This window comes from Nestor notabilis, unplaced genomic scaffold (genome assembly GCF_000696875.1).
Source record: "Nestor notabilis isolate BGI_N333 unplaced genomic scaffold, ASM69687v1 scaffold12096, whole genome shotgun sequence".
Lineage (NCBI taxonomy): Eukaryota > Metazoa > Chordata > Aves > Psittaciformes > Psittacidae > Nestor > Nestor notabilis.
This window is the reverse complement of record NW_009933352.1, coordinates 2,619-28,959: the sequence shown is the minus strand read 5'-3', so window position 1 is coordinate 28,959 and position 26,341 is coordinate 2,619. Positions and strand designations below refer to the sequence as shown.

General features: G+C 37.6%; 1 protein-coding gene across 1 annotated transcript in view; it reads left to right on the top strand.

Moving 5' to 3' along the window:
- TJP1 (tight junction protein 1) overlaps positions 1-26,341 on the top strand; it is a 43,362-nt gene that overhangs the window by 14,710 nt on the left and 2,311 nt on the right. The window contains exons 8-26 of the mRNA XM_010016843.1: positions 959-1,095; positions 3,390-3,495; positions 4,339-4,489; positions 5,022-5,130; positions 5,784-6,003; positions 6,421-6,605; positions 6,738-6,833; positions 7,264-7,346; positions 8,367-8,577; positions 9,060-9,160; positions 10,343-10,696; positions 11,087-11,338; positions 12,119-13,018; positions 13,411-13,505; positions 14,019-14,243; positions 20,917-21,092; positions 22,181-22,622; positions 22,898-23,115; positions 24,396-24,539. Of these exons, the coding sequence (XP_010015145.1) occupies positions 959-1,095; positions 3,390-3,495; positions 4,339-4,489; positions 5,022-5,130; positions 5,784-6,003; positions 6,421-6,605; positions 6,738-6,833; positions 7,264-7,346; positions 8,367-8,577; positions 9,060-9,160; positions 10,343-10,696; positions 11,087-11,338; positions 12,119-13,018; positions 13,411-13,505; positions 14,019-14,243; positions 20,917-21,092; positions 22,181-22,622; positions 22,898-23,115; positions 24,396-24,539 (4,205 nt within the window). The remainder of the gene's footprint in view (positions 1-958; positions 1,096-3,389; positions 3,496-4,338; positions 4,490-5,021; positions 5,131-5,783; positions 6,004-6,420; positions 6,606-6,737; positions 6,834-7,263; positions 7,347-8,366; positions 8,578-9,059; positions 9,161-10,342; positions 10,697-11,086; positions 11,339-12,118; positions 13,019-13,410; positions 13,506-14,018; positions 14,244-20,916; positions 21,093-22,180; positions 22,623-22,897; positions 23,116-24,395; positions 24,540-26,341) is intronic.

The window sequence follows — 26,341 nt, the reverse complement described above, 5'->3', positions numbered from 1 at the left end:
CATCTGTTCTGAGCCTATCAAATGATTTACGATTCAAAAGATAGCAGTGTAACAGCATTTTGACATACAGCATATGTACTGTTCAGTTGTACTACGGTACAGCTGGTAGCTATACCTTTATATAACAATATAAGAATGCCTGATCCTTTGAGCCAAAGGAATAGAAATTATGTTCTATGAGTTTTAGTTGCTCTCATCATTTAAAGAATAAGAGATTTTATTCTTTCTTTTTTTTTAAGTTTTCCTATATGTCTTTGTTTTACACTGAAAACATGTAAGAAATGCGGAAGAAGCAGCAAGTGGTTGTATTACTAAAATACATGGATGACTGAGCGTATGAGAAGCACTCCTGTCCTGTAATAGCTTGAATTGAAGGTCTTACAGTCTCTGAAGACTACGAGATCAGGGGCATGTTTGTGTTCTACCTTTTATCTCTGCAAATCTCTACCAAGAGCTGCACTGGCAACACTTCTGTTCCAGGGCATACAAAGAATCAGATGAATTAGCTTGATCGCAGCAAAGCTGAAGAAATAAGTCTAAAAATCCATGATTTCTGTAGGGAGGTGTATGAAGATGACTGTCATTACTGCTCTTGTCCCTTTCTTCCCTTTACTTCTCAATTTCTTTGAAAGCTTTCAATATACAGAACATGTGTATGACTTCTGTGCTTGAAGCAGAGAGCAGTGTGTTTCACAATGTCCTTCCTCTTTCTAAATAGCCATATCTAGAGAAGTCCTTTATTAACATGAAATTGGGGAAAAAATGCCCAGATTTAGAAATGGTAAAAATTATTAATAATATGGTAGTCTAAGAACAAAACCTTGTGAAATAGTAATTGGTAATTCCTTATCCACTAAACCTGAACGTCATGCATGAAAGGTTTTATTCTTTAGTTTTAGTAGACCAAGATCATAGAAACAGTTCTATATGTAGAGTGGAATCTTTTTTTCTGATATAGTCTTCGAAGTAGAGAAGATGAGCGAATAACTAAACCAGGAGCAGTCTCTACACCTGTAAAGAATGCAGATGACGTTTCTAAAACTGTGGAAGAGGTAGCAGTCGAAAGAGCTGAAAAACAAACTCCACCACTTCCAGGTAAAAACATTAAAATATAGTAATTATACATGTTACTGAGAATGGATGACCAGTGAAGACTTAATGCCATTGCATATTTGTGGAATGATTACTAAGGTCTTATAACAGACCAGGTCCTAAGTATTTTTATTTCTGAATATTAACAGTCTTTGTAATCATACCTCTGTTTATATCTTAGAGTTTTGGTCCTGGAAACCTAAGCTGTAGGGTCTGCCCATTATATAGGGGTCAGGCTTCAGTGTTTAGAGCTGTATTTGTAGGTGATGGTCATAAAGAGTTTTGTTCTGATTTCTCAAGCAAGGTTAAAGTCTGCCATTTCTCTTCTGAGAGTCAAGCAGTAGACTGGTTTTTAGGGGTTACTGTAGCAGACTGTATTTAAACAAGGATGTAGGTAAGCCTATTTGGAACTACTGCTCCCAAGACAGTTCAGAACACTCTGAAATGCTGTTACTGTAGCACTTACTAACTACAGTCGTGGACCAAGAAGGCATTTTAACAAGTGCAGTACATGTAACAAAACCTCATTCATGTTTTTCCAAAAGGGAAGGATAAGCTAAATGGCAGCAGATAAATGCCAGTTGGTGTAAAAAAGACAAAAAACATAAGATAACAGTGACAGGACATTGTTCTGGGCGGCTGATTTGTAGTATTTTTGTTTACAGAATGAGGCGCTTTCAGTGAAATTATAAGTGGAGGAAGAGGAACTGTGCAGATGGTTTAGAGATGGCTCTTGAAAGGCTGGGTCAAATGAGGAAAAAGCGCATTCAAGCTTGAATATATGTGAAGTCTTACGAGATGAGCGGTTACACTCCTGTGTGTAGTATTCAGTAGCTCAGTGAAGAATTGGAGGAGTTATGGTGTGGATAGACTCTGAAATATCTTGAAAATGAGAACAGTAGACTTTCTAATGCAGGAGACACTATTTAAAAGAAAGTCACGGAAGGTGACCTAAAGGAGCAAAGTGCACATGAAGTAAGTTTATATTTGCCAAGATAGAAAAAGGATGTGGTAGTGAGATTGCATGAATTCTGTCTTTCTATAAAATATTGAAAATTAATAACTGGCATAATTCAAAGCCAACCAGGATAGGAGACCCTTGAGATGGTCCTTAATCCAAAATAATGTACTAATAATTAGCTTGAGGGACTGGCAAGCAGGTAATATGTACTGTGGGGATTTTGTCAGTTAGTGGGGAAGAAGGAATTGTTTTTTATTGGGTGAATGAGAAGATGCATGTGGAAATACTTAGTTTGGATGGGAGGAGATGTAGGCCAATACATCAAGATAATATTTAAATTTGTGTCTGCAGATAAACCAAACTTGCTATAGTATATAGTCTGAGAGAAAAAGGTGCAATAAAGGATATAATCCTTTAACAGCCTCACAGAAACGGCTAGGGAAATTAGGATATTTCAAAGACTGTGATGAAAACGTGGTTAGAAAAGTAGTTGGCAGATTTTGTGGCAGCTTGCTGCTTAGACTAAAGGCAAGAAAACTCATGGTTGTTTGTGTCAAAGGAGGGTTGGAAGAAAAGTATTTGTTCAGAGGGATTCATCAGAGGCTTAAATTGCCAATTTCAGACTAGTCCATTCAGTAATTTGAAAGAGTTGTTGTTTGAAGCCAGCCTAGTTTGAAATCAACTTTTTTCAAGTGTGCAGAGATAAGCCTTAAATAGAATTTCTTTTAACAGAACCAACCACATAGCAGAGAAGAGCCCCTGTTAGTGTTCATTGCAGAGGGAAGATGGCAGTGGCAGTTTCCTCTTAGTGTCTTGAGAGAATCTGTGTAGCAAAGCCACAGTATATCCTTATCTTTAAGAACTGCCAACTGGACCAAAGTAAGCATTGAAATCTGCCAGCCTCAAGGCATGCAGCAGTAGTTTGAGTGTTCGTAGTATCTTCATTTCAGAAGTTGAATTCTTGAAGGAAGAGAGCCGATGGAAAATGCAAAAGTTGTATCAGTTAAGGTGAAAGACAGCAGGGTTGAAAGTGGTCTTGGGATCAGACAGCCTTCTAGTTCTTGTAGTTTTACAGTGTTCAGACTACTTAATGAAGTACAAAGGAAGTTTGGGAATTTTTAGTGGAGTAATACTTAGGCCAGTAATCATGCTGCTTTGAATGGCACAGTGAGTGTCTTCTGTTGTTCTAAGTTTCTAATATTTCACTGCTAAGTGTGTTGAAGTAGGATAGAGGTGGGTTACTGAGTAAGTCATTAAGTTTTTAGTAAAGCTAAGATTTACTTTCTCATCTTTAAATGACCAAATGGATATTTGAAGTCTATTGCTATTTTAATAGAACCAAAGCCAGTGTATGCACAAGGAGGTCAGCCGGATGTCGATTTACCAGTCAGTCCATCTGATGGCCCTTTACCCAATTCAACCCATGAAGATGGAATGCTTCGGTAATGTAACTCTGAATTCTATTCAAATATGCCTGGTTCTTGAGCAAACCAAGCTTTTATCTAAAGTGATGAACAACCTGTATAAATGGTCTGATGTCAAGTCCAAGTCCAATGGCTGTGCTTATACTTCTGTTCATAAATACTAGGATGTAGACTTAAGGTTTATTCCTCAGTCTCGTTGGCACTTATATTGTGTAATATGCCATTTTGAAGTCTAGTAGTTCTCTATGGAAATGAGCAGTTAGAATGATCAACTAGTGAAAAGAATCTGCAGTGTTTCCCTCTCTATGGGCACCCTGCCCCTCCTGCCCTGTCCCCATCTCCAGAGAGAGGAGAGATACTGCAGCACATTCTTTTCCTTTTATAATAATTGGAGAGCAGTGACTAAAGGTCACTACAGAAATGTGCAAAGTCGTGACATGGAAATGAGTCTACTTCAACTGGGATCTCCTTTATAGACATTAATGTACATGAGAATAGATTCTAGTTTGATTTTTGTCTCAAATTCATCTAAATGTCTTTAGAGCCAAAATAAATGTATATGCCAGGACAGTTGTTTACAAGGAGGAACGTTTTTGCAAGAGAGTGTCAAAGTGCCTCACTTAAATCACTGTATGAGAGTAAGACAAACCCCAGTAAACCAGTAAATACAGGTGGGTTTTTTGAAGTGCTGCTAATGAGTATTATAATGCTGCAGTTGATAAGCAGCTAATGATACGGATAGCATAACATCCTCATTTTTAAATGTTAGGCAAATTAGTTCTTTGCATGTGCTCAGTCTCAAATTTACCAGCATGTTTTATGCTATTACGTCTCTAAGTGGAATGTTTTTTAAATCTCTAGGCCAAGCATGAAACTGGTAAAATTCAGAAAAGGAGATAGTGTGGGCTTGCGACTAGCAGGTGGCAATGATGTTGGCATATTTGTAGCTGGTGTTCTGGAAGACAGCCCTGCAGCAAAAGAAGGATTAGAGGAAGGGGACCAGATTCTCAGGGTACGTCAAAACCAAAAACAGTACAAATGTTTTCCTGTACCACAGTAGATTTCCTTTCTGTAGTATTGAATATATTGCTTTTGTAGTTCAAAGGGTGATTTTTTTTTTTTGTGTGTGTGTACTTATTATATGTATTAATAGCTGCAAAATCTCTTGTTACTATACTGTTGTTAGGAGGGCTATAAAGTTTTTTACATCCAATTTCTGAAACTGATTCAGTTGATAAATTTGTTTGGTTTTGATAACTGTTCAGTCACTAAATTGTGAGGACTCTTACTGGTGTTTTTAGGTGCTCCATGATACTGATCTAATGAACAGCTACCTATTCTGGAAGCTGTGGTTTATCAGGAAATAATGTGGGACTACTTAGAGATGCAAGAGAGACCTTGAGATATATGCATTTGGTGCATATATGAAACTGAATTCAGAAAAAATCTTAGCAATAAGCTTGGTACAGGTTTCCCATTGTATAGTTAAATCTGTTATAATAATGCCATATGCTGAATCAAACTAATTACTTCATTGATACCAGGTAAATAATGTAGACTTCACGAATATCATCAGAGAAGAAGCTGTCCTTTTTTTGCTCGATCTTCCTAAAGGTGAAGAAGTGACCATTTTAGCACAGAAGAAAAAAGACGGTAAATATTTGTACATCGGGAGCAATGTAGTAGACTGCTTGGAATAAGATAAAAAGCATAGTGCATGATGACTAACTTCTGGCTTCCAGGAAGTTGTTGCCTTATGAAGACTGTCAAGTTTTGGGGTTTATTTGGCTTTGGGGTAGGTTATTACTGCAGACGGACTAGAGCTTGATATTGTAACAGTACACACACCCCCACACCCCGTCCTCCCCCAAAGAAACAAACAAACCCCCCAAAAAAAACCCACTAAAAGTAACCCCTGGCATCTGTTAGAAGTATGCGTGAAACCTGGGGGGCAGCAGGAGAGTGTGTTGCAGTCATACTCATTGAAAATAAGTCATTACACTGTGTTTTGCACACACAAACTTCTTTCCCAGTAAAATTCATTCCTTCCAGGTGAACTGAATTAAGCTTGTACTACCAACAGATTTCTTGCCTTGAAAGCTGAATTTATATTGGTAGAGTTAGCTATTAGTAGTTAGGCTGTTTAAAATAGAGCAGCTTTGAGACATTACAGCTTCTTGAAGTAATATTGTGTATTGAAAACAAACAGAAGGTGAGGCACTGTAAATTAATTCTTGTGAGCACTAGGACATCACTTGAATTTACGTAACACATTCTACTTTGCTTTTTCTTTTTCCTTTTTTCAGTCTATCGTCGTATTGTTGAGTCTGACGTAGGGGATTCTTTCTATATCAGAACTCATTTTGAATATGAAAAGGAATCTCCTTATGGACTAAGTTTCAACAAAGGTGAAGTGTTCCGTGTGGTGGACACTCTGTACAATGGCAAACTGGGTTCATGGCTGGCAATTCGAATTGGCAAGAATCATAAAGAAGTTGAAAGAGGTATCATACCTAACAAAAACAGGTACGATATTAAAATGCATAAATTGCTGGTTTAAAATTAAGATTTTAAATTCTGCATCTGTGGAATGAATGATTGCACTTGGCTGCAGGACACAGGTTTATAGAACTGGTTTAGACAGAAAAAGTGACATAGTGTTAAAACAAATAGAAGTTAAATATCTAACCTATGGATTTGCTTTGGATTCTTGTACAGTCCACAAAAAAAACCTTAAAACTTCCTTGTCAATACAAGGCACAGGGCTGTGTAACGCTTTAGAAATGTGATATCAGCCTCACAAGTTCAATCTTTCTAATACAGAAACAACAAAAGCTTGATTCAGCATGTGGTAGTGGGTTTTGGAAGTAAAAGCTTGCTAGTCAAGCATTACTTCAGAAGCTGACTTCCTTGATAACTGGTTGTCATTTGTTGTCGTCTTAGAGCTGAGCAACTAGCTAGCGTACAGTACACGCTTCCAAAGACAGCAGGAGGAGATCGAGCAGATTTTTGGAGATTCCGAGGTTTGCGTAGCTCGAAAAGAAATCTGCGAAAAAGCAGAGAAGATCTTTCTGCACAACCTGTTCAGACAAAGTTTCCTGCCTATGAAAGAGTTGTTCTGCGGGAAGGTATGGCTTTATTCTTACTGTTGCCGAATATCAGATGTATGTGGTTTGCTTTGTCTTAGCTTACATAAAGAAGACTATCTTGCATTTGTTTTAAGCAATCAATATATTTTGACTTTTTTCTTTCAATTCTAGCTGGGTTTCTCAGACCTGTAACCATTTTTGGTCCAATAGCTGATGTTGCACGTGAGAAACTTGCTAGAGAAGAACCAGATATCTTTCAGATCGCAAGTAAGTGTGAGATCAGGTTTTGGTTTTGTGCAGTTATAGAATAGTCACCTTCCTTTAGCTAGACAATTTCTATGTTATTTTAGCTGTTAGCATATTTAAGAAGATTGACAGTGTAAAGGAACAGACTAAATGTAAGCTCTTTCACTGTTTGGTTGCTTAAAATTCTCTGAAGGTAGAAGTAATATTAGTTCTGTTTATAGCCTTTTCTGATTTTAATTTGGTACTTTATCCTGTTTCTAAGTGCTTTTGTAAAGATACAGTGATTTTTGTGGTCAAATCAGTGGGTAGATTTTCATGTATTATTTTGAGGCAGGGGTAGTGTCTTCAATCAGAATTAACAGTTTGAGCTATGAAATGGTTTTATTTTAGTGAGGCAATGTAGAATATTTTGTAAACTTGCAACAGATTTTTACTGTATCCTTTTTACCAGAAAGTGAACCAAGAGATGCTGGTACTGACCAACGTAGTTCTGGAATTATTCGTCTTCACACTATAAAACAGATAATCGATAGAGTAAGTCTTTTATTGTCACTGTACTTTTAACACGAGAAGAGTAAAACTGGTGTCATCAAGTAAAGTGTTGGGTGTTTTAAATTTAGAAGAATAACTAATGAGTGTGTTTAAAAATAATTTTTTCATCTTTTTATTCATTAATTTAAAAACAAACATACAAAAAAACAATCAAAAAAAGCCCCCAAAACACAAGCACAGAAACAGTCCTTCTCCATTAATAACTGCATCCTAGAAGCGATTCTCAACTTTGTTCCAGGGGATGTTGTTCTCTCTCCATTAAGGCCATTTTAAGCTGATGCCTCTTTCACGTAATGCCATGGTGTGTCATGACAGCTAAAAATTGTTATTTTATGGAGTTGTCTTCCTGCACCACAATTTAAAAATTGGTAACTTGACATCTTTATTGTGTGTGCAAGGAAAAAGGGTCCTTCAGTCCTGCTTCCTTAATGTCCTTAAAACTTCTGGCATTAGTTCATGATATGAGGCTCTACTCCTCACCTTTTTATTTCTGTACTTGAAAAAAAGACTGCAAGCCTTTCAGATGTCGAAGTAGGCAGAAAAAAGAAAACTATCCTAGCAGCAAAGTGGGGATGCTGTGTGCTAGAGATAATCTTGCATATGATTAAAGCTGGCCAAGTTCTTGCATTCAGAGTGATTTTTGGGGACAGGGGGCAGGGAGGGACGGGAGATCAGGTGTGTAATGAGACTAGGTCTTGTATTTCACTTTCCTTTTTTCCTATTAGCAAAATATGAACAGGAAACTGCTTATTTTTAGTTTAGTGCCTGCTTTGAGGAGATTAAATGTCAAAAAGCTCATGTTCAAAATGTATATGTTTGTGTAGCCTGGTATTGGAGTTGGTTTGGTTTCTATTACTCAAATAGGAAAAGAATTTAAATCAATACTTTGAGATAATGAGCTCTGTAAAAGTAACACTAAATAGATTTGTGGAGGATGTTTAAGAAAGAAATAAAAATCTTAAGTGATTCACTTCTGTGCTTCTGTCCTTTTTACCACAACAGGACAAACATGCTTTATTAGATGTCACTCCTAATGCAGTGGACCGTCTGAATTATGCCCAGTGGTATCCTATTGTAGTGTTCCTAAATCCTGATTCTAAGCAAGGTGTAAAGACTATGAGAATGAGGTTGTGCCCAGAATCACGAAAAAGTGCCAGAAAGCTGTATGAAAGAGCTCACAAGCTACGCAAAAATAATCACCACCTCTTCACAAGTAAGTAATTAGATATACTGATTTTAGTATATTTGAGAGGGTGGGGGATGTGAGATGAGAGTCTCCAGACTTTTCTTGTTGACTTGTTCAGGCTTCCCTGTTCAAGAGCCAGTAGCTCATCGGTGTGTACATTGTTTGCATGTAACTGCACAAAGTAGTATGAAATGTCAGAATGATGTTTCTAATAGGTCTGGTGGCTTTGCAGGATTGTCAGCCAAAATCAAATGTGAATAAATAGGAAGATAATGGCAAAACTGAAGTGTTGTTTTATTCCAGGTTACTGTTAACTCAGTATTTCCTATGGGATAAAATGTCTCAAACTACATCAGGCTTTAACTTTGCTTTGAATACTTATGTTTGTGGTACTGTTTAAATCTGATTGCTTTAACTTACCAATTTATATTGCTTTTATTACTGTTGGTACAGATTGTTCTTGTAGTTCTGCAGAAATCGTAAGTCAAACTAACCTCCTGTACTTCTAGCTACCATTAACTTGAATTCGATGAATGAAGGATGGTATGGAGCTTTGAAAGAAGCAATTCAGCAACAACAGAACCAACTAGTGTGGGTTTCAGAAGGAAAGGTAAGAAATAACGTTTGGGGAGAAATGACAGAACTATATTTATGAGAGGTTACTTATTCTTTCATTGTAACTGGTATTACAGATGTGGGCAGATACTTGTGGAATTAAGTTTGTTCTCCTTTTTAATTACTCATTTTAACTATTTGTAGATCTAAAGCAGTAAAGTAATGCCTCATGGCTGTGTTGAACTGCTCATCACTGATTTGTCACTATATGAGGGCAGTTCTTCTATTCATGAGGGCTGTATGGTTGCCCTTGTGAGGAAGCAATGTAGTAAGTGAGAGTTTTTGCCCGTTGCCACTGTTAACTAGAGGATATGTTCTTGCTTTGAAGACTTTGTCAGGGTTGGATGGTTTTTCATGAAAGTTTCTGGGTGTTTTGCTGCATTGGTACAAGGGGCTGGGATTGCCTGATGATGAATTTTTCATTAATATAAAAGCAAGTGGCATATTCATGTTCTTTCTGACCTTTCTGGGACCAGTGTTCTCTCAGTTGTGAGGACACAGATAAAAAAATCACAAGTTGGTATTTTATGTTCACTGTTAAAACTCCACTTGCCTTCTTAAGCTGTATGTTAACACTATGCACATTAGATCCACCCTCTTGAAGAACTAATACCAAGCAAAGTGCCAACTACAAGTAAGCAAATAATTAATCAGCGATTCCTACATGTTTCTTAATTAGATAGATCTTTATTAGATCTTAGTTCCCTTATATATATGTTGTAACCTTAAGTTACTGATTGTGGTATCGTAATATCACTTTGAAGTGTAGCTTTGTATCTTTTGAAACACTCTGATTTCTGTGACACTAAACACTATCCCCTTTCTTACACTGACAATCATCTGACCCCTTAGTAAAACGATTCAAAGATCTAGACTGCAGAAAAGGCTTTTAAGTGTAAGCTTAACATCTTCAATGATTAAAACCTAATTTCTCCTCCCTCGTGATACTCTGATTCGTTGAAATCACATATTCTTGCTATGCTGCTGGATTTGGAATATAACTAACTTCTTTAACTACCAGACCTTCTGTTGTGGTTCAGAACAAGATGGATGCCTTCCATTTGTTCAGGTTTAATTATTCACACACACAAAAATTCCTAGCTTTACAATGCAAGAAAAAGGGCATTCTTGAAAAGGTATTTCAATAAGCATGTACTCTGACTTTTGTTTGACACAGGCAGATGGTGCTACAAGTGAAGACCTTGATTTACACGATGACCGCCTTTCTTACCTCTCAGCTCCTGGTAGTGAATATTCTATGTACAGCACAGACAGTAGACACACGTCTGATTATGAAGACACAGATACAGAAGGGGGTGCTTATACTGATCAAGAACTGGATGAAACTCTGAATGATGAGGTTGGGACACCTCCTGAATCTGCTATTACACGTTCTTCTGAACCTGTTAGAGAGGATTCTTCTGGAATGCATCATGATACTCAGACTTACCCTACTTATGCATCTCAAGCTCAGTCACAGCCAAATCTCAGAGTTGATTCTTCAGGATTTAAAACAACTACTTCTCAGCCGGTAAGGAAGCAATTCTATGCTTCAGGTTGTGAGTTGTCTTGAACAAGAAATCTGTATTTATGGTCTGCTTACGAGTATTGTGAGCATATACAAGATCTGTCAATGGCAACAGCAATATGTTATAATCAGTCAGAGAATCAGCTTGCCCTTATCTGTTTCAGTGGCTCATTCTGACAGCAGGGGGATTGAAGTACCGTTCTACTTTAAATGTTTTGCTTTTTTAATGTTCAGCATAATTTCTGGAAGTGCTAGTGCATGATACATTCAGTACATTTCATTCTACATCTAGCTGCATTGATCAAAGCGTCATTTAAATTATATTAATATAAATCAAAAAGTCATACAGTGATTCAATAGCAGTATATTTAAAATATTTTAAACACTTCACAGAAAGCAGAAGCCTCACCTGCAGTCCCTTACCTTTCCCCGTCGCCTGAATCAAACCCTGCAACCTCATCAACCTCTGCAGTAAATGCTAATGTAAACCTAACTAATGTCAGACTGGAGGAGCCTACTGCTGCTCCTTACAACTCTTACCAACCACAAGCGGGCCCCTTAAGAACGTCAAGTACTGAGGGAGCTCATATAGTCCTAAGAGAACAAGAGCCATCATCCTTATCGCCGCATATAGATCCAGCAAAGGTACCTCTGCCACATTGTTGCGCTGATTTCCTGCTGTACATCAATCTAGCACATGATCTTTTTGTTTTGCCCTTATTTGGAGAATTCCTTCTGATTTTTTTGCTCTGAGAGATCATGCAGGCTACAAAAAACAGTGCATCTGAATTGCTGAGCATCATCTAATGTTTTGTGTGCATGGCTTCAAACCATATACCTTTCACTTCTCAAAAAGATGACATGCTTTTAAAAAAGGCTGCATTCCATATTTTGATTTTACTTTGTGTGACTTTGTCAGTGTTCTGCTGCTTATTAATGAGGCCTTGGAAAAAATCTGTTAGATCCCTAAAATGACCCTAGATCTTTGTACACATTAAATCATGCCAAATACTTGATCATGAGGATGAATCCAGTTTGTTGAGTGACTACATACTTCCTCAGCATTGCTAGAACTAACTTAAATATGTAAGTCAATTAGCTTCTGCTCTTTTCATGCCCTGCAAAAAAGTATGTGTGGTCCCTGTCCCATCTGTTCGTCCCCCAACACAAAACCCCAAAGGTGAGAGACTATTACCTTTGTCTTTCCCTTTTAATCTACTTAACTGTTTTTGCTTAAAAATAGGGCTGGAAGGCATTCCTTGAATCACCTGTGACTGATTGCAAAAAAACCCCACATCAAATTATTCAGCTTTTAAACAAAATTAGAGCCAATATTTAGAACTTAGATTTGCTTAAAACACTACATTTCAAATGCAGCTGCAGTTATTCTGCATTTTAACTGAGAACTGTGCCTCTATTTAACAGGTATACCGAAAGGATCCATATGTGAATGAAGAAGCTTCCAGGCAAAGCTATGTCTTAAAACAGCCAGCAATTAATCACCCAGTACAGAGACAGGAAAGAGACCCAAATCTGATCTATGAATCCCAGGCTCAGTATGCAGAAAAACAACCAAGTAGGGACTATGAACAGTCAACATACAGATATGATTCTGCAAACTATGTAGATCAATTTTCTCGTGGTTATGACCCTCGGTTACAGTATGATGAGCGTGTGCCTCCCTATGAGGAGCACTGGGCATATTACGATGAAAAACCGCCCTACAACCAAACAAGAACAGCTTATGAAAACCAGCCTCCTAGGGATCTTGATTCCAGACAAAATGTTGATGAGAGCACAGAACGCAGCTATTATCCAGCACAACCTCGTTTTGAGGAACCCCCTACAATGAGCTATGATGGCAGACCTCGCTATGAGCATGCACCCAAAAACTTCAGCTTACCACAAGTGCGATACGAAGATCAACATACTGTCGGATATGACACACATGGTAGATACAAACAAGAAGCTCAGCCATACCAGTCAGCCATAGCTCGATCTCCCGAACCGAAACAGTACTTTGATCCACATGTAAGGGGCTATGAACAAGGTCCTCCTCAAGCTTATAGTGCTAAAGCTGGACAGTATGAGCCTTCTCATAGCACTTCAGGTGTTTCTCTTCCTCCTCCCCCTTCATCACAAATCAAACCAGAAGTTTTGCCTTCTAACAGTAAACCACTGCCTACACCACCATCTCTAGCAGAGGAAGAAGATGATCCAGCAATGAAACCACAATCTGTGCGAAGTCGGGTTAAGATATTTGAAAGGAGAAGATCACCATCTTTGGAAAAAATGAAGGACCTAAGTGATACATCAGCTGTCAAGGTAAATCATTTAAGGTTTGTGAGGGGTGTTTTGTTTGGGGGTTTTTTTTTGTTTGTTTTGTTTGGTTTGCTTTTTTTAATTGCCTGCTTCTTGCTAATGAGACTACATTGCAAGAAGTAAAATATTGTCTTGGAAAGAAAGCTTTACTGCTTGTGGAATAGCCTCTTAGCAACCTAACTGCAATATGTTTTAAAAGCAGAGCTGAAATACTGTGAAAACACTGAAGGGGATCTTGCCATGCTGGAAACTACTGCAGTTCATCATTCATTCTAGTATTTCATTCTATTTTTCCTTTTGGGTCAGAGGAGGCAGTCTTAGTTTGCTTACTCACAAAGTGCTGTATCTTTCTGAATGTTAGAATCTGAGAAAATATGCTGTGCTTCTCTTTACAGCCACCAGAGCTAGCACCTAAGCCTACACTCACAACTTCAAGTGGTCCAAAATCAACTTCTCAAAGCCATTATGAACACGACAAAGCAACTTACAGGTAGATGCACAATTGATTAATTCAGTTTAGTTCTCAGCATAGGATCAGAATATTCAGAAAACTTATTTTAGGGGTTCAAACTGGAAACTGTAGCGTGGAGAGTTGGAGTGTGTCATGATTTCTGTAAGTAAGGCAGGGCATAAAGTCAGTCCTCATGCATATGATTTCTGGGAAGTAGGGTATGGATGCAGTATGTCTTTTCAGCGTTTTTGAGAAAGAAAGTCTATCTCCATCTTTTTTTTTTTTTTTTTTTTTTTTTTTACTTTTTTTGAGATAATTAGAAAGTAAAAGCAATAGGTAAGGTAAAAGGGAAATAAGGATTTTCTTTCTTCATGCTATTTCACAACTATCTTAATTTCCATGTGGTATAGGTTAAAAAGTCAAGGTATATAATTAGAAGAATTAAGTTTCTGTTGCTTTATTACTAGCTAGGTTATAAAAGTTGAATTCTAATTCAGGTATTTATGCTTGTTCAACTGTGTAAGGCAACTTTATATTATTATTCTTGGTTAGGGCACCAGAACCACAGAGACCTCAAGTGAAGCCACCTGAAGATATTGTGCGTTCAAATCATTATGATCCTGAAGAAGATGAAGAATATTATCGAAAGCAGCTCTCCTACTTTGATCGCAGGAGTTTTGAAAATAAGCCATCTGCACAGGTTCCTGCCAGCCATCATTCTGAGCCCACTAAACCAATACATTCACAGAATCAGCTGAATTTCACCAATTATTCTAAGTAAGTTTGGGGGATTTTTTTTCCTTTGAAAAAGAAGCGAGGCATATAGGACTAAACCAGATGTTCTGCCTCTGTCAGTGGAATTCTGGGGGTTCAGGTATCTAACCTTTCATTCATGAAATCAGTTCCTCTGTATGGACAGATGTAGCTTTAATTTGAAAACGCATAATTGCATAATTTTTTATTTTGGGAAATGAATAATTTTGGTAGGTTTCAGGACCTTCAACATGCTACTTTTTTTTTTGCTTACCATTTACTAACATAAAATCCTAGAATTGTTTAGATTGGAAAAGACCTTTAAGATTGAGTCCAACTGTTAACCCAGCACTGCCAAGTTCACCACTAAACCATGTTGTAAGTACCACATCTACATGTCTTTTAAATACCTTCAGGGATGGTGTCTCCACCACTTCCCTGGGCAGCCTGTTCCAGTGCTTGAAAACCCTTTCAGTGAAGTATTTCCTAATATCCGATCTAAATCTCCCCTAGCGCAACTTAAGGCTCCTTACTCTTGTCCTTTCACTTGTTTCTTGGGACAAGAGACTGACACCCACATCACTGCATGCTCCTTTAAGGTAGTTGTATAGAGCAATAACATCTCCCCTGAGCCTCCTTTTCTCCAGACTAAACAACCCCAGTTCCCTCAGGCGCTCCTCATGAGACTTGCGCTCCAGACAGTTCACCAGCTTCATTGCCCTTCTCTGAACACGCTCCAGCACTTAGCAGTGAATGGCCCAAAACTGAATACAGTATTTGAACTGCAGCCTCACCAGTACGCAGTACACGGGGATGATCATTTTCTTGGTCCTGCTGGCCACACTGTTTCTGATACAACCAGGATGCTGTTGGCTGCCTTGGTCAACTGGGCACGATCTGTCAGCCAACAGCCCCAGGTCCTTTTCCACCAAGCAGCTTCTAGCCACTCTTCCCAAAGCCTGTAGCATTGTGTGAGGTGGTTGTAGCCCAAGTGCAGAGAAGCACAGTTTGCTATAGCCCATTGATCAGACCTTTCCAGATCCCTCTGCAGAGCATTCCTGTCCTCCAGCAGATCAACACTTCAGATCAGCTTGGTGTCATTTGCTGAGTTAGTGAGGATGCACATGATCCCATCATCCAGATCAATGATTATGTTCTGTTTATTACTATAATTATACTATGCATTACTATGTATATATTTTTTATGTGTATATATATTCTATATATTACTACAAAGAAACGAAGTATTTGGTCTAGCTAATACTGAGTGTTTAAACTCAGCTTTGAGTGCTTAAACTCAAAGCAAAGGTTTTGGTTTATTCTACTTCTACATGCATTTATTCTGCAGACAAGCTTGTACATATTAGCAGTGTTTGACATTAGGAAACTGAGCCTTCAGGGAATATTGCTGAGGCAAGAATTTAATCTGTTGATGGAAACATCTGTTTCCTGTGTTGTTCTGCTTCCTTGATTTGGAACATTTTGATAAAGAAATTGTGTAAGAGCTCATATACAGATTTAGCTCAGGTAAAGAACTGGCCATCTTGAAAGATAGTTATGCAAACTTTGTGAATACTCCCCACAGTTACCTAATACGTTTTGCTTCAAGCTATAACAACGTGTTTGTGGCTTTTACTGTGAAAAGCTATCTTGGCTTGCTGCATGTAGGCTGAAAATGGGGCATTTTTGAACGCTTTGGTTGTATTCCTGCTTGAAATCTGGACTACTCAGCTGAAAATCTGGCAACCTGTCCTGGGTTTGGCTGTGACAGTTATTTTTCTCCTTCTTAGTAGCTGGTGCAGTGCTGTGTTTTTGACTTTAGCCTGAGAACAACGCTGATAAAACTGATGGTTTTAGTTGTTGCTAAGTAATGTTTACTCTGATCAAGGACTTTTCAGTCTCATCTCATGCTCTGCCAATGAGGAGGGGCACAGGAAGCTAGGAGGAAGCAGAGGCAGGACCCCTGACCCAAACTGGCCAAAGGGGTATTCCATACCACAGCACGTCATGCCCAGTATAGAAACTGGGGGGAGTTACCCAGAAGGCCTAAATAGCTGTTCGTGTCAGGCTGGGTGTTGGTCAGCAGGTGAACAACTGTATTGTACATTGCTTGTGTTTATTGTTTTCTTTTCCCCTTTTAGTTTTATATTCTCTCTGTTTATTATTTCCCTTATTATTAGTGGTAGTATTGTATTATACATTAGTTACTGGACTGTTCTTATCTCAACCTGTAAGATTTACAGTCTTTTGATTCTTCGCCCTGTCCCTCTGGGAGCGAAGGGTGGGAATGAGAGGGGAGTGAGTGAGCAGCTGTGTGGTTCTGAGTTACTGGCTGGGCTTAAAGCATGACCCAACCTTAATGTAAATGACAACTTTAGAGGGAAATAATAAACTATCTCTCTGAAGTTTTATAGTGTTACATGTATGTACATGTCTTTTTCATATACTTGATATGCTGTGTTCCAGTCTTAAAGGATTTGATCTAGGACTATGAAATCCTGTTCTTACTTGTATTATGTGATCTATCATCTCCAGTATTTTCCTTTGTGGACCGAGAATATTTGAATTTTTCCAAAAACTTGATAAGTTTTAAGGGATTCACTTTTCCAGTCAAAAAGTCTACATATGTTAACTATTTCTTATTTTACATTTTTAGATGCCAAGGCAGGAATGTGTATAGTAATGTATAACCAGTTCTGATTCTCATTCAAGGAGGTTTTTTATCTTTCCTCTTTACTTGCCCTGTGTCTTCTGAAGGAAAGATGGGAGCATAGATTTCCTGCTCCCTGGGCATCATAGAGAGAGACATAAAAGAAGTCTTGGCAGGCCTGAGGACATTGCAGTACCTTTCAGAATTATGTTTCCATGTACAAAAAACAGTGTTACCCATAGATTGTCTATTTTGTTCTGTTGGCATGGGCTGTGTTGTCACTGTAAATGCAAGTAATGCTTTGGGAGCTATGTTGTAAGCTTTTTGTCAAGTAATTGTGAAGACTGAAATTCTTCAGTTCTACTGTTGTAAGCTTTTGTTGTACTTCTGTATTCCTCTGCAGTATTGTGACACAGTGAAAAACATGAGAGATACCCACAACTACTGAATTTTTGCTGCAGAACAGCTAATAGTTAGGGGACATTGTTCCATACTTCTACCTACTACTTCTGTCTGCCATGATACTTCCATTCTTTGGCTGCTTTCTTTTTCATTGTGACTTAGTGTGTAACTTCAGGGCTTGACTTACGGGAAGGTGGCATCTTACTGCCACAGAGGAATGAGATTAATATTGGTTTTAAGGCTGGTAATTTCAAATGTCAGGGGACAAAAATGTGTTGTGTTTTTTCTTTATGAAAGAATGTAACCCTTAACAGGGAGGGACAGACATGGGAAAGAAAATTTACCTAGTGTGAACAGACAAAGAATAAAATATTAATGGAAGAAAGTGGAAAGAGAGAAACCAGAACACTACACAACTGGACACTACTGCCTCTAGAAGCATACTGTAGTGTCCATGTGTGGAAACACAGAACAATTGCTATATTGAGAAAGCATTCATATTTAGGACTCTCCTTTTGCCAGCTTCCACTTCATACTCTGTTACTTGCTTTTTATTCATTTATTTTTCCAGTGAATTTATATGGTAATTGCTGTTCTGGGAATAAACTCTTCTAAAAATAAACAGGACTAAATTTGGGTGATACAGGAATGGTTGATGATGTAATCACTAGCTTCTGCATAATCTGTATAATGTATTCTAGGTACAGAGGACAGATTTTATTTATTCATGAGTAAATAGCTATAGTTTTTTGAGGTTTACAAATTAATGTTGAACATTAAATTGTCAAGTTCTTCGCCACTGAGTAAGTAGTGTTAAAGTATGTACTTCACATTATGTGTGTACGAATTTTTTTACTCTTTTAGTTTGTTAAGGTTTGATTTGCATCATTTAGGAAACTATGCATTAGTAAAGCTGCTTTGTATGGGCAATTCCATATCTGCATGCTAGAGTTGTCAGTAACTGTAGAATAGGGATAGTTTCTCTTGATGTGAGAAAATAGTAGAACTTGTAAATGAAAGTGTTTCAGTGGATGTAGTTGGAGCACTTTGAGGCTACTACCCCTGTGGTTGAAAGTAGTGGATTTCTCCCTGCTTGGTTTGATGTAGATAAATGCAGTAGCTTGACATGCTGCAAAATGAGGTAACCTACCTAAATTTTGTACTGAGTAGGGTTAAGAGTACTCATATAATCAGTTACATCCTCATCTGAGGAGGCAGGAAGGAACAGTGTTCTATGTTAACTTCTTAAACTGCTCTAGCTGAGCTCTTTAAGTGACTGTTAGAGAGCTGAAGCTTTTGAATGGGAATTGAAGGTCAGCAGTGCAGTTTGATAAGTGTTGTATTGTGCATTGAGGCTTACAACCTGCTGCTCACTGGTTCATTTCAGCTTAATTTCAAAGTTAAGTAATGGGTTTTTTAAATGAAAAAAAAAAATGAAGTGGGAAACAGCTTAGAAAACAGCACATCAGTAATAAGAGGAACTTCACTTACACAATTAGAAGTCATAAGCAATCATTTTGTTGTGGGCTGCTTGCATTGCATACAGATTCTGGACTATGTGGTTGAGATTGTGGCTGACCCTTAGGAGTTTACGACAGAAGAATGTGCTTCACATTAAGCACAACTTGGTGCTGGTTGTGTTCTGCTACCTCTTAAAATGTACTACCTTCAATATTTTTTAGAAAGCTGCCAAGCAATTCTGATTCGATGTGGAGTGTGTTGGTTGTTTCCTGGGGGCTTCTGCAGTGGTGCGCTCCCCTATTTAGTATCCCCCTCTCGGAAGCAGTGAATTCAGGTGGGCAGTGTTCTGAGAAAGCAGCTACTACCTGCCTGGAATAAAGACAGTAGTGACTAACTGTACAATAATAACTTCTGTTGTTGGATGAATGGCTTTATATAAATCAGTGGGAACAGAAGCTTAAACAGCAGATCTAAAATGTTCTTTTTTGCAACACTGGTTGCAGAGACATTCATACAGATGTTGTTTAGCTCACTGAGCATGACATTCATACGGTCATCAAGCAGACTTTCAAAAGTCGATCATCCCTTTTTTTAGTTTCGTAACATACTCCTCTGAACTGTAAGACTGTTGGTGTCTAAAATTGTCTAAAGAGCATACAGAAAGTGAAGAAATGAGGGAAAGCCGTCCTAATGTAAAATATATTTTCTTGCAACATGTAAGCAAGATAAGTATTAAAAATCAAGGGAAAGCTGTCAGTATACTTATGGTTTTCTGTTTCGCCTGGTAGTCATAAACAGTTGTTCTAAGATGTCCTTCTAGGAATTGCTGAACGCAGAAACATTTTTGTGGTGTAGGCTCTGCTCTTGGATGTACTCATAACGCTACAGAAACATTAGCTATAAATGTACCCTCAGTACATCATCTGCAGGACAAAACTGTAATCATTCTGTGTATGTTAAGACTGATAAAATCAAGGCAGATTGGACCGTGAGAGATTGTTAGAATATGGGACTTTGCTCACTTTTTTCAATATATTAAATAATTTTGATACAGATTGTAACAAATGGCTTAGTGTAATCTTGTTCTTTCTTTTTTACTATCTCTTCATTTGAGGTCTTGACCACCTCCTAATTCACTGATGAAATCTCATATTAAATTCAGTAGGTGTTCATTGCATATATGCATATGGTAAAGATATCAGAAACATCACCATTAAAAGTAGCGTCTCTCTGTTTCAAAAACCTTGTCGTATGAAAGTTGCTAGGACTAGCATAAGAAGTATGGAGAAATAATATGCTGAAAATAGAATGACTGTTTTCTTTCATTCTTCTATTGCTGTTTGCTTTGCCATCACCTAGATTTCTTGGCTCTTACACTAGCTATGACTACTTGAGAAGGAACATCAAGTGGTAAGACTGTTGTTGATGTGAGGATGTTTTCAGGTGTCCTCTCACTGTTACTTTTCATCACAGGCATTATGTGCACTTAAAACTTTAAACATGCAAATTTTGAAAGTGCAATCTGTGTCCAAAATTAGATACTTCAAAATTGATAATTTCCTGACTGAAAAAAAACCCCAAACTTCTGGACAAATATTTCTAGTGTAAGAAAAATGTTTTGAAAATAAGATTTAATAATTATGCTATGCACATAAAGCTAGTGAAGCTTAAGCTGATTACATCTCTAATTAAGATGGCATTGTTCAAATACTAGGTGTATTTAGGAAAGCTGTACTAGAATCCATTGTCCTATTGGCTAATTATGCTTTACATAAACAATCCAGCTGCCCACCCGCCAAAAAATAAAAGTGGGTTCAAATTTTTGTTTTGAAGACTTGCTAAATTAGAGAACACTTCTTTATTTAAATTTCCCCAAAGGAAATTGAAAAATCAGGATCTTTTAAGAAATTATGCAAATACACCTGAAATGTCATCTGCCTTTTGTTTGCCATGGTTTGTGTTACTAATCTTCTAAAGATTCAATGTTGTCTTAATCTCTTGTGCTTATCAGTACATGTTTTTATACTTGAGACAGGATATAAAGAAAATCCTATTTTAATGTTTATAGGAAAAGATGGAAATTGGGTGATCAAGAAAAAGAAAAAGTTGCAGTGGATGCAGGAGCTGAGACGCCTGATGAAACTAAACAGTCAACTGTGGGTTGCTTTCTTTTTATTTCAATAGGGGGAAAACAACTGATAGCGAACCAACAGAAAGGCCCGTTGGTGAAAAACGCTATGAGCCAATCCCTCAAGTTACAACTCCTCCTCCTGCTTCTTCAGTCCAGTATACACAACCTCAGTCAATTAATAGTCCTGTCCTGTCTCTCCCAGCACATCACAAGCCTGCACTTTCTGAAGGTGAGCAGTTGGAAAGTTAACCTGTGGCAACACTTGTCAGGTGCTTGTGTGGTTGCTTCAGTATGTCTGCATGGGTAATTATGTTGTTCTTTAACTGAAATATGTAATAATTGTTAGTGAAAATAGCTTTTAACTATAGTGAGATTGAGTGAAATAATTGTGAAATAATTTGGTGATCCTGTCTGAAACTAACCTGCAGGTGTTAAATAGTTTCTGTAACTGTCTTTTCCATATTTAGAGGTCTCAGCAACGATAAAATTCTAGTACTTAAAGAATGTACTGCTCTGTGGTACACTGAACCAGAACTTTTTAGGCATGACTAATAGTTGTAGGTGTCTGAAAATAGAAGAAAAATTTGGTTTTGCTTTCACATTGGGAGGATTGTCCAGTCCACCTGGATTTTCCCATCTGTGTGAGTGCATGATAGCATTGCAGTACTGTTTTTTGTTTGTGGGTGTTTTTGTTTTGGATTGGTTTGGTTTCTTTTTGGTCATAGTATAAATCAGTCTAACCTTTCTACTGAAGGGTCATACCATTGTATCCAATTCACCTGTTTAACAAAACTTTAGATAACTTGCCTGAACATGCAAAATGTAGTAAGAGGATAAGTGATCAAAGAGAGCTAAACTGAATCTATGTTTATTTTTATATAATAGATTAACAAAGACCTTATAGCAGCCTTCCAGTATCTGAAGGGGGCCTACAAGGATGCTGGGGAGGGACTCTTCATTAGGGACTGTAGTAGTAGGACAAGGGGTAATGGGTTTAAACTTAAACAGGGGAAGTTTAGGTTAGATGTAAGAAGAAGTTCATTACAGTGAGGGTGGTGAGGCACTGGAATAGGTTGCCCAAGGAAGTTGTGAATGCTCCAACCCTGGAGGTGTTTAAGGCCAGGCTGAACCGAGCCTTGGGCAACATAGTTTAGTGTGTGGTGTCCCTGCTCATGGCAGGGGGGTTGGAACTGGATGATCTTAAGGTCCTTTGCAACCCTAACTATTCTAAGATTCTATGATTCTATGTATGTGTGTGACTATACATACACTTCTGATGGGCACTGACAAACTACGGTATTTTTATTTGCATTGCAGTTAACTCTGTGTCTGACCCTCCTCCACCTCAGAATAAGCCAGCAGTTTTCAGATCCTCTAGAGAGGACACTGTGCAGTCCACTTTTTACCCTCAGAAAAGCTTCCCTGACAAAGGCCCCATTAATGGAACTGAACAGATACAGAAAACAGTCACTCCTTCTTACAACCGCTTTACAACAAAACCTTACACTAGTGCTGCAAGACCTTTTGAGCGCAAGTTTGAAAGTCCTAAATTCAACCATAATCTCTTGCCAAATGAAGCTCAGCATAAACCAGAGTTGCCATCAAAATCTCCAAATTCTCCTCAACCAATTTTGAAAGCACACAGCTCATCACAGCCTCCTGAGTTTGATAGTGGATTGGATACCTTTGCTGTACAGGTCGACAAGCCTAAATATCAACCAAATAATGTTAATGCTGTGCCTAAAGCCATTCCTGTAAGGTAAGCTGCTGCTTTTTTCTTTCCACTAGCACATCTATAGCAGTTTATCTGTGAAACCTCTAAGAAATGCAGGGGTTTTTGTTGTTTTTTTTTTTTTTTCTTCCTTTTTCTATTGACGTTATAGTTGAAAGATTAATACTGTAATTCTGAAATTCTAAAAATCGGCGCTAGCTGACTCTAGGCTATGCTTTTCTAAAATGCTAGAGGAAAGTGTGCTGTTGACTTTCAGGAAGAAAATACTGATAAAACTGCTAGGCTTTCTGTCTTTCTTTCAGCCCTTCAGCACTCGAGGATGAGGAGGAAGAAGATGGACACACTGTTGTAGCCACGGCAAGAGGTGTATTTAACAGCAATGGTGGTGTATTGAGCTCTATAGAGACTGGAGTTAGTATTATTATACCACAAGGAGCCATTCCAGAGGGAATAGAGCAAGAAATATATTTCAAAGTCTGCAGAGACAACAGTATACTACCACCTTTGGACAAAGAGAAAGGTAAGAGCTGGCACTTAATTATTTAATTATTATTATGTTATTAAAATTAAATAGTGAACAGTAAAATAGTAAACAGTACTATGTTACTTAACACAATTCTTTTCTAACAGCAAAATTAAGTATGAAAATACTGTAATACGCTTCAGTATGTAACATTTCTGTATGAAGATAGTGATTATCTTGCAAGAAGTGGAAGGGAAGCAATGATCTGCTCAATATTGAAAGTTACAAAAGATGGAGGCCCTGAATTGTAACTTGAGAATATTTAATTTGTTAAGTACTGATTTAAAACTTAGCTAGTGCACTAAAGAAGGTTCTAAATTAATTTTTTTTAAAGTATCTTTAAAAATGTAGATTCCCTCACAAAGTGCAGGGATTTGTCTAGGCTTTGGTATTAGAAATATTTCATCTTGCAGTTAGAAGCAGAAGAATTATGAAGCACTAAGCAGAAACTAATTTGAGTTTAATATTTGGAATTCAATACTTGAAAATACTTGGCATTTTATTTTTCATGGTTTTGAAAATTATTCTTTTATATAAGTATTTTTCTGACAGTCTTATTCATAAAGGCTGAGCAGTGTCTTAGTTAAGCAACTTTTTCGTAGTAAGTCGATTCCATACCACTAGTCCAGTGTACATGCATTTTTCTCACCTGTCAGATTCTGAATTTTCAAGTAACAAAGTGGGTTCATTTCATAAACTTGCAGTTTAAGCATTAGTTGTAATCTGCAGTTAGTTTGACTCTTTATAAACTAAACATAGGGTATTCATTAACTGAATAATCTTACATTAACGTTTGGAGTTTTAAATAGACCTATATATTTTGTATGCTTTATCTTTTGACTGTTAGAATAACGGTCATAGGCTCTTGAACTGCTGAAGACTCAGTGTGCCATAAATCCATACAGGCAGAATATTGCAGCTGTACTGCAGAGAGAACCATGAACAAGCTGCTTGCATATTTGGGGATTTACTTCTTTTGATGCACATGCTTAGAAATTAGTGGCCAAAAGCACCCCAAACCCAACATGATTTAATCTTAGACTGGTTTATCCTTTTTCATTTAGAGATTCTGATATGTTCCATTGAAAAGCTAATTGAATACTCTGAAAGAGACTATGAGCAACAATCTTGCCAGGTGCTATTCTTTACTGACAGATCAAAAGGTTCATATTTTTCTCTAAAACTAAATTGCTGAGTAGCTCTGCAATGTAATTACGTAATACTTTGAACCTATTTCAGGGAGATTAGTAACAGGTTCTTCTTTCTCTTAAATATAGGTGAAACACTTCTCAGCCCCTTGGTAATGTGTGGGCCTCATGGACTAAAATTCCTGAAGCCAGTGGAGCTGCGCCTGCCACACTGTGCGTCTATGACCCCTGATGGTTGGTCTTTTGCTCTAAAATCCTCTGACTCCTCGTCGGGTATGCTGTCCTCCCTCTGTCCTTTTGGGGCTTTTGGGTGCTATCGTATAATTTAAGTTAATTTGGCTAAAGGTGATGCTGTGTAATACAAAGAACTCAATCATTGTATTTGTGTCAGACTCTCCCATTTCACTTCCATTACAAATGTCTTTCTTACATTTACTCATGGTGCCAGTTCATAGCTAAAACCATGATAGCAGAAAAAGAGTAATATCTCTAGTCTGTCAAATATAATTGTATTTTTCTATTCTGTCTTCTTTCTTGAGGACTGCTACAGCTGAACACACTTGAAATGATAGTCGCACTAAAATTGAGAGGAAATTATATGTACCTCTGATTGGCCTTTGTAACATAACTGGTGTTTGTCTGTTGCTTAATTAACCATATAGGACTCTGGCAAATCTTAACAATCTGCATGCTCATAAATCATGATTTAATGCTTGTTAACTGTTTCATGTGTGCAAGTTGATGCTAACAATTGGGTCACTTAAGAAAACTATAGTGTTCAGTAAAAGTATTTGCAATTCATCTAACGTAGCTGGATTTTCCACAAGACTTTTCTTGGTTGCTTCTGCCTATTTCTCCTCTACTGCCTTTTACCCAGAATTTTCTGGTTGATAGTAAAAGTTGCAACTAGGTTGCAATTTAATTTACCTGTTCATTTTTACCTCACTCTGGCTTTCTGGGATGAGGGGAGAATGTATTGGCTGAAATTGTCAGTGAGGAGCCTAATTGAGAATTCTGGGCGTGTTTTCAAGCAATTTCATGAAATGGCTGTGAGGTTACAGAGATTTTGAAAAGGAATGTTTGCACATCTGGGGAAAAAGTCTTAAGGTTTTATTCAGCTACTTTCAAAATTTATGGTGGAAGTTTCAAACCATTAATGTGTATGTATGATCTAAGTAATGACTGAACGATGTACTTCTGTATAGAGCATTTAAGCCATGTACGCATATCTTCTGTCACCAATGTATCTATCACTGTCAACACCAAAGCACTGATGCTTTGAAAGATGAAAGCATCAATCCCCTTGATGGGGATTCAATAACCTAGAAGTATTAATGGCAATAATTTTCAGTTGTTTTTTATAAGCTATTATATGCATGTGTTGCATGCATCTATTTAACAATGTGAGTATACATGGCAGTGTTAAAACCCAAACTCATAAATTATAGGGTCCCAAAAGATACGACAACTGTGTACAAAAATGACACGACCTTCCTTTGTAACTAATAGCACTTGTTCATGAACTTACTTGAAGTGAAGGGAGAGGACTCAAATGATCTGAACAATAACTGAAGTTACTGAGACATTTTTCTCCCTGTACAAAGTGGGATGTGTGTGTGCGCGCGCGCATGTGTGGGTGAGAGCAAGAGGGTGTATATTTAAACCCTAACACTTTCTGTACTGTAAATATAACACCACATTCTGTTAATCCGAAATGGGATGTATATCATAACATTGCTTTTTTGAGACAAACTTTAAAATTAGGCAATTCTGTCTTATGATATGTAAGTAGACCATACTGTGTCTTAAATAAATAATTGTTTTCTCTCTTTCTAAATTAGTTGGTTATGGGACTCTGATTTTTGAGGTGGCTTTATATTAACAGTTTATAGAATTCTGGGGTTTTTCTCTCTTCAGTTGTCTGCTCTACCTCATCTTTTCTCAGTGTATCCATGTTCTGTCCTAAAAGTGACATTCATTTGCACTTACTAACATCTTTCTGCTGCATTTAAGCCTCGTATATTGATATTTTAAACCCCTTCAAAAGCTTGAATCATGCTGGTATTAAAACTGAC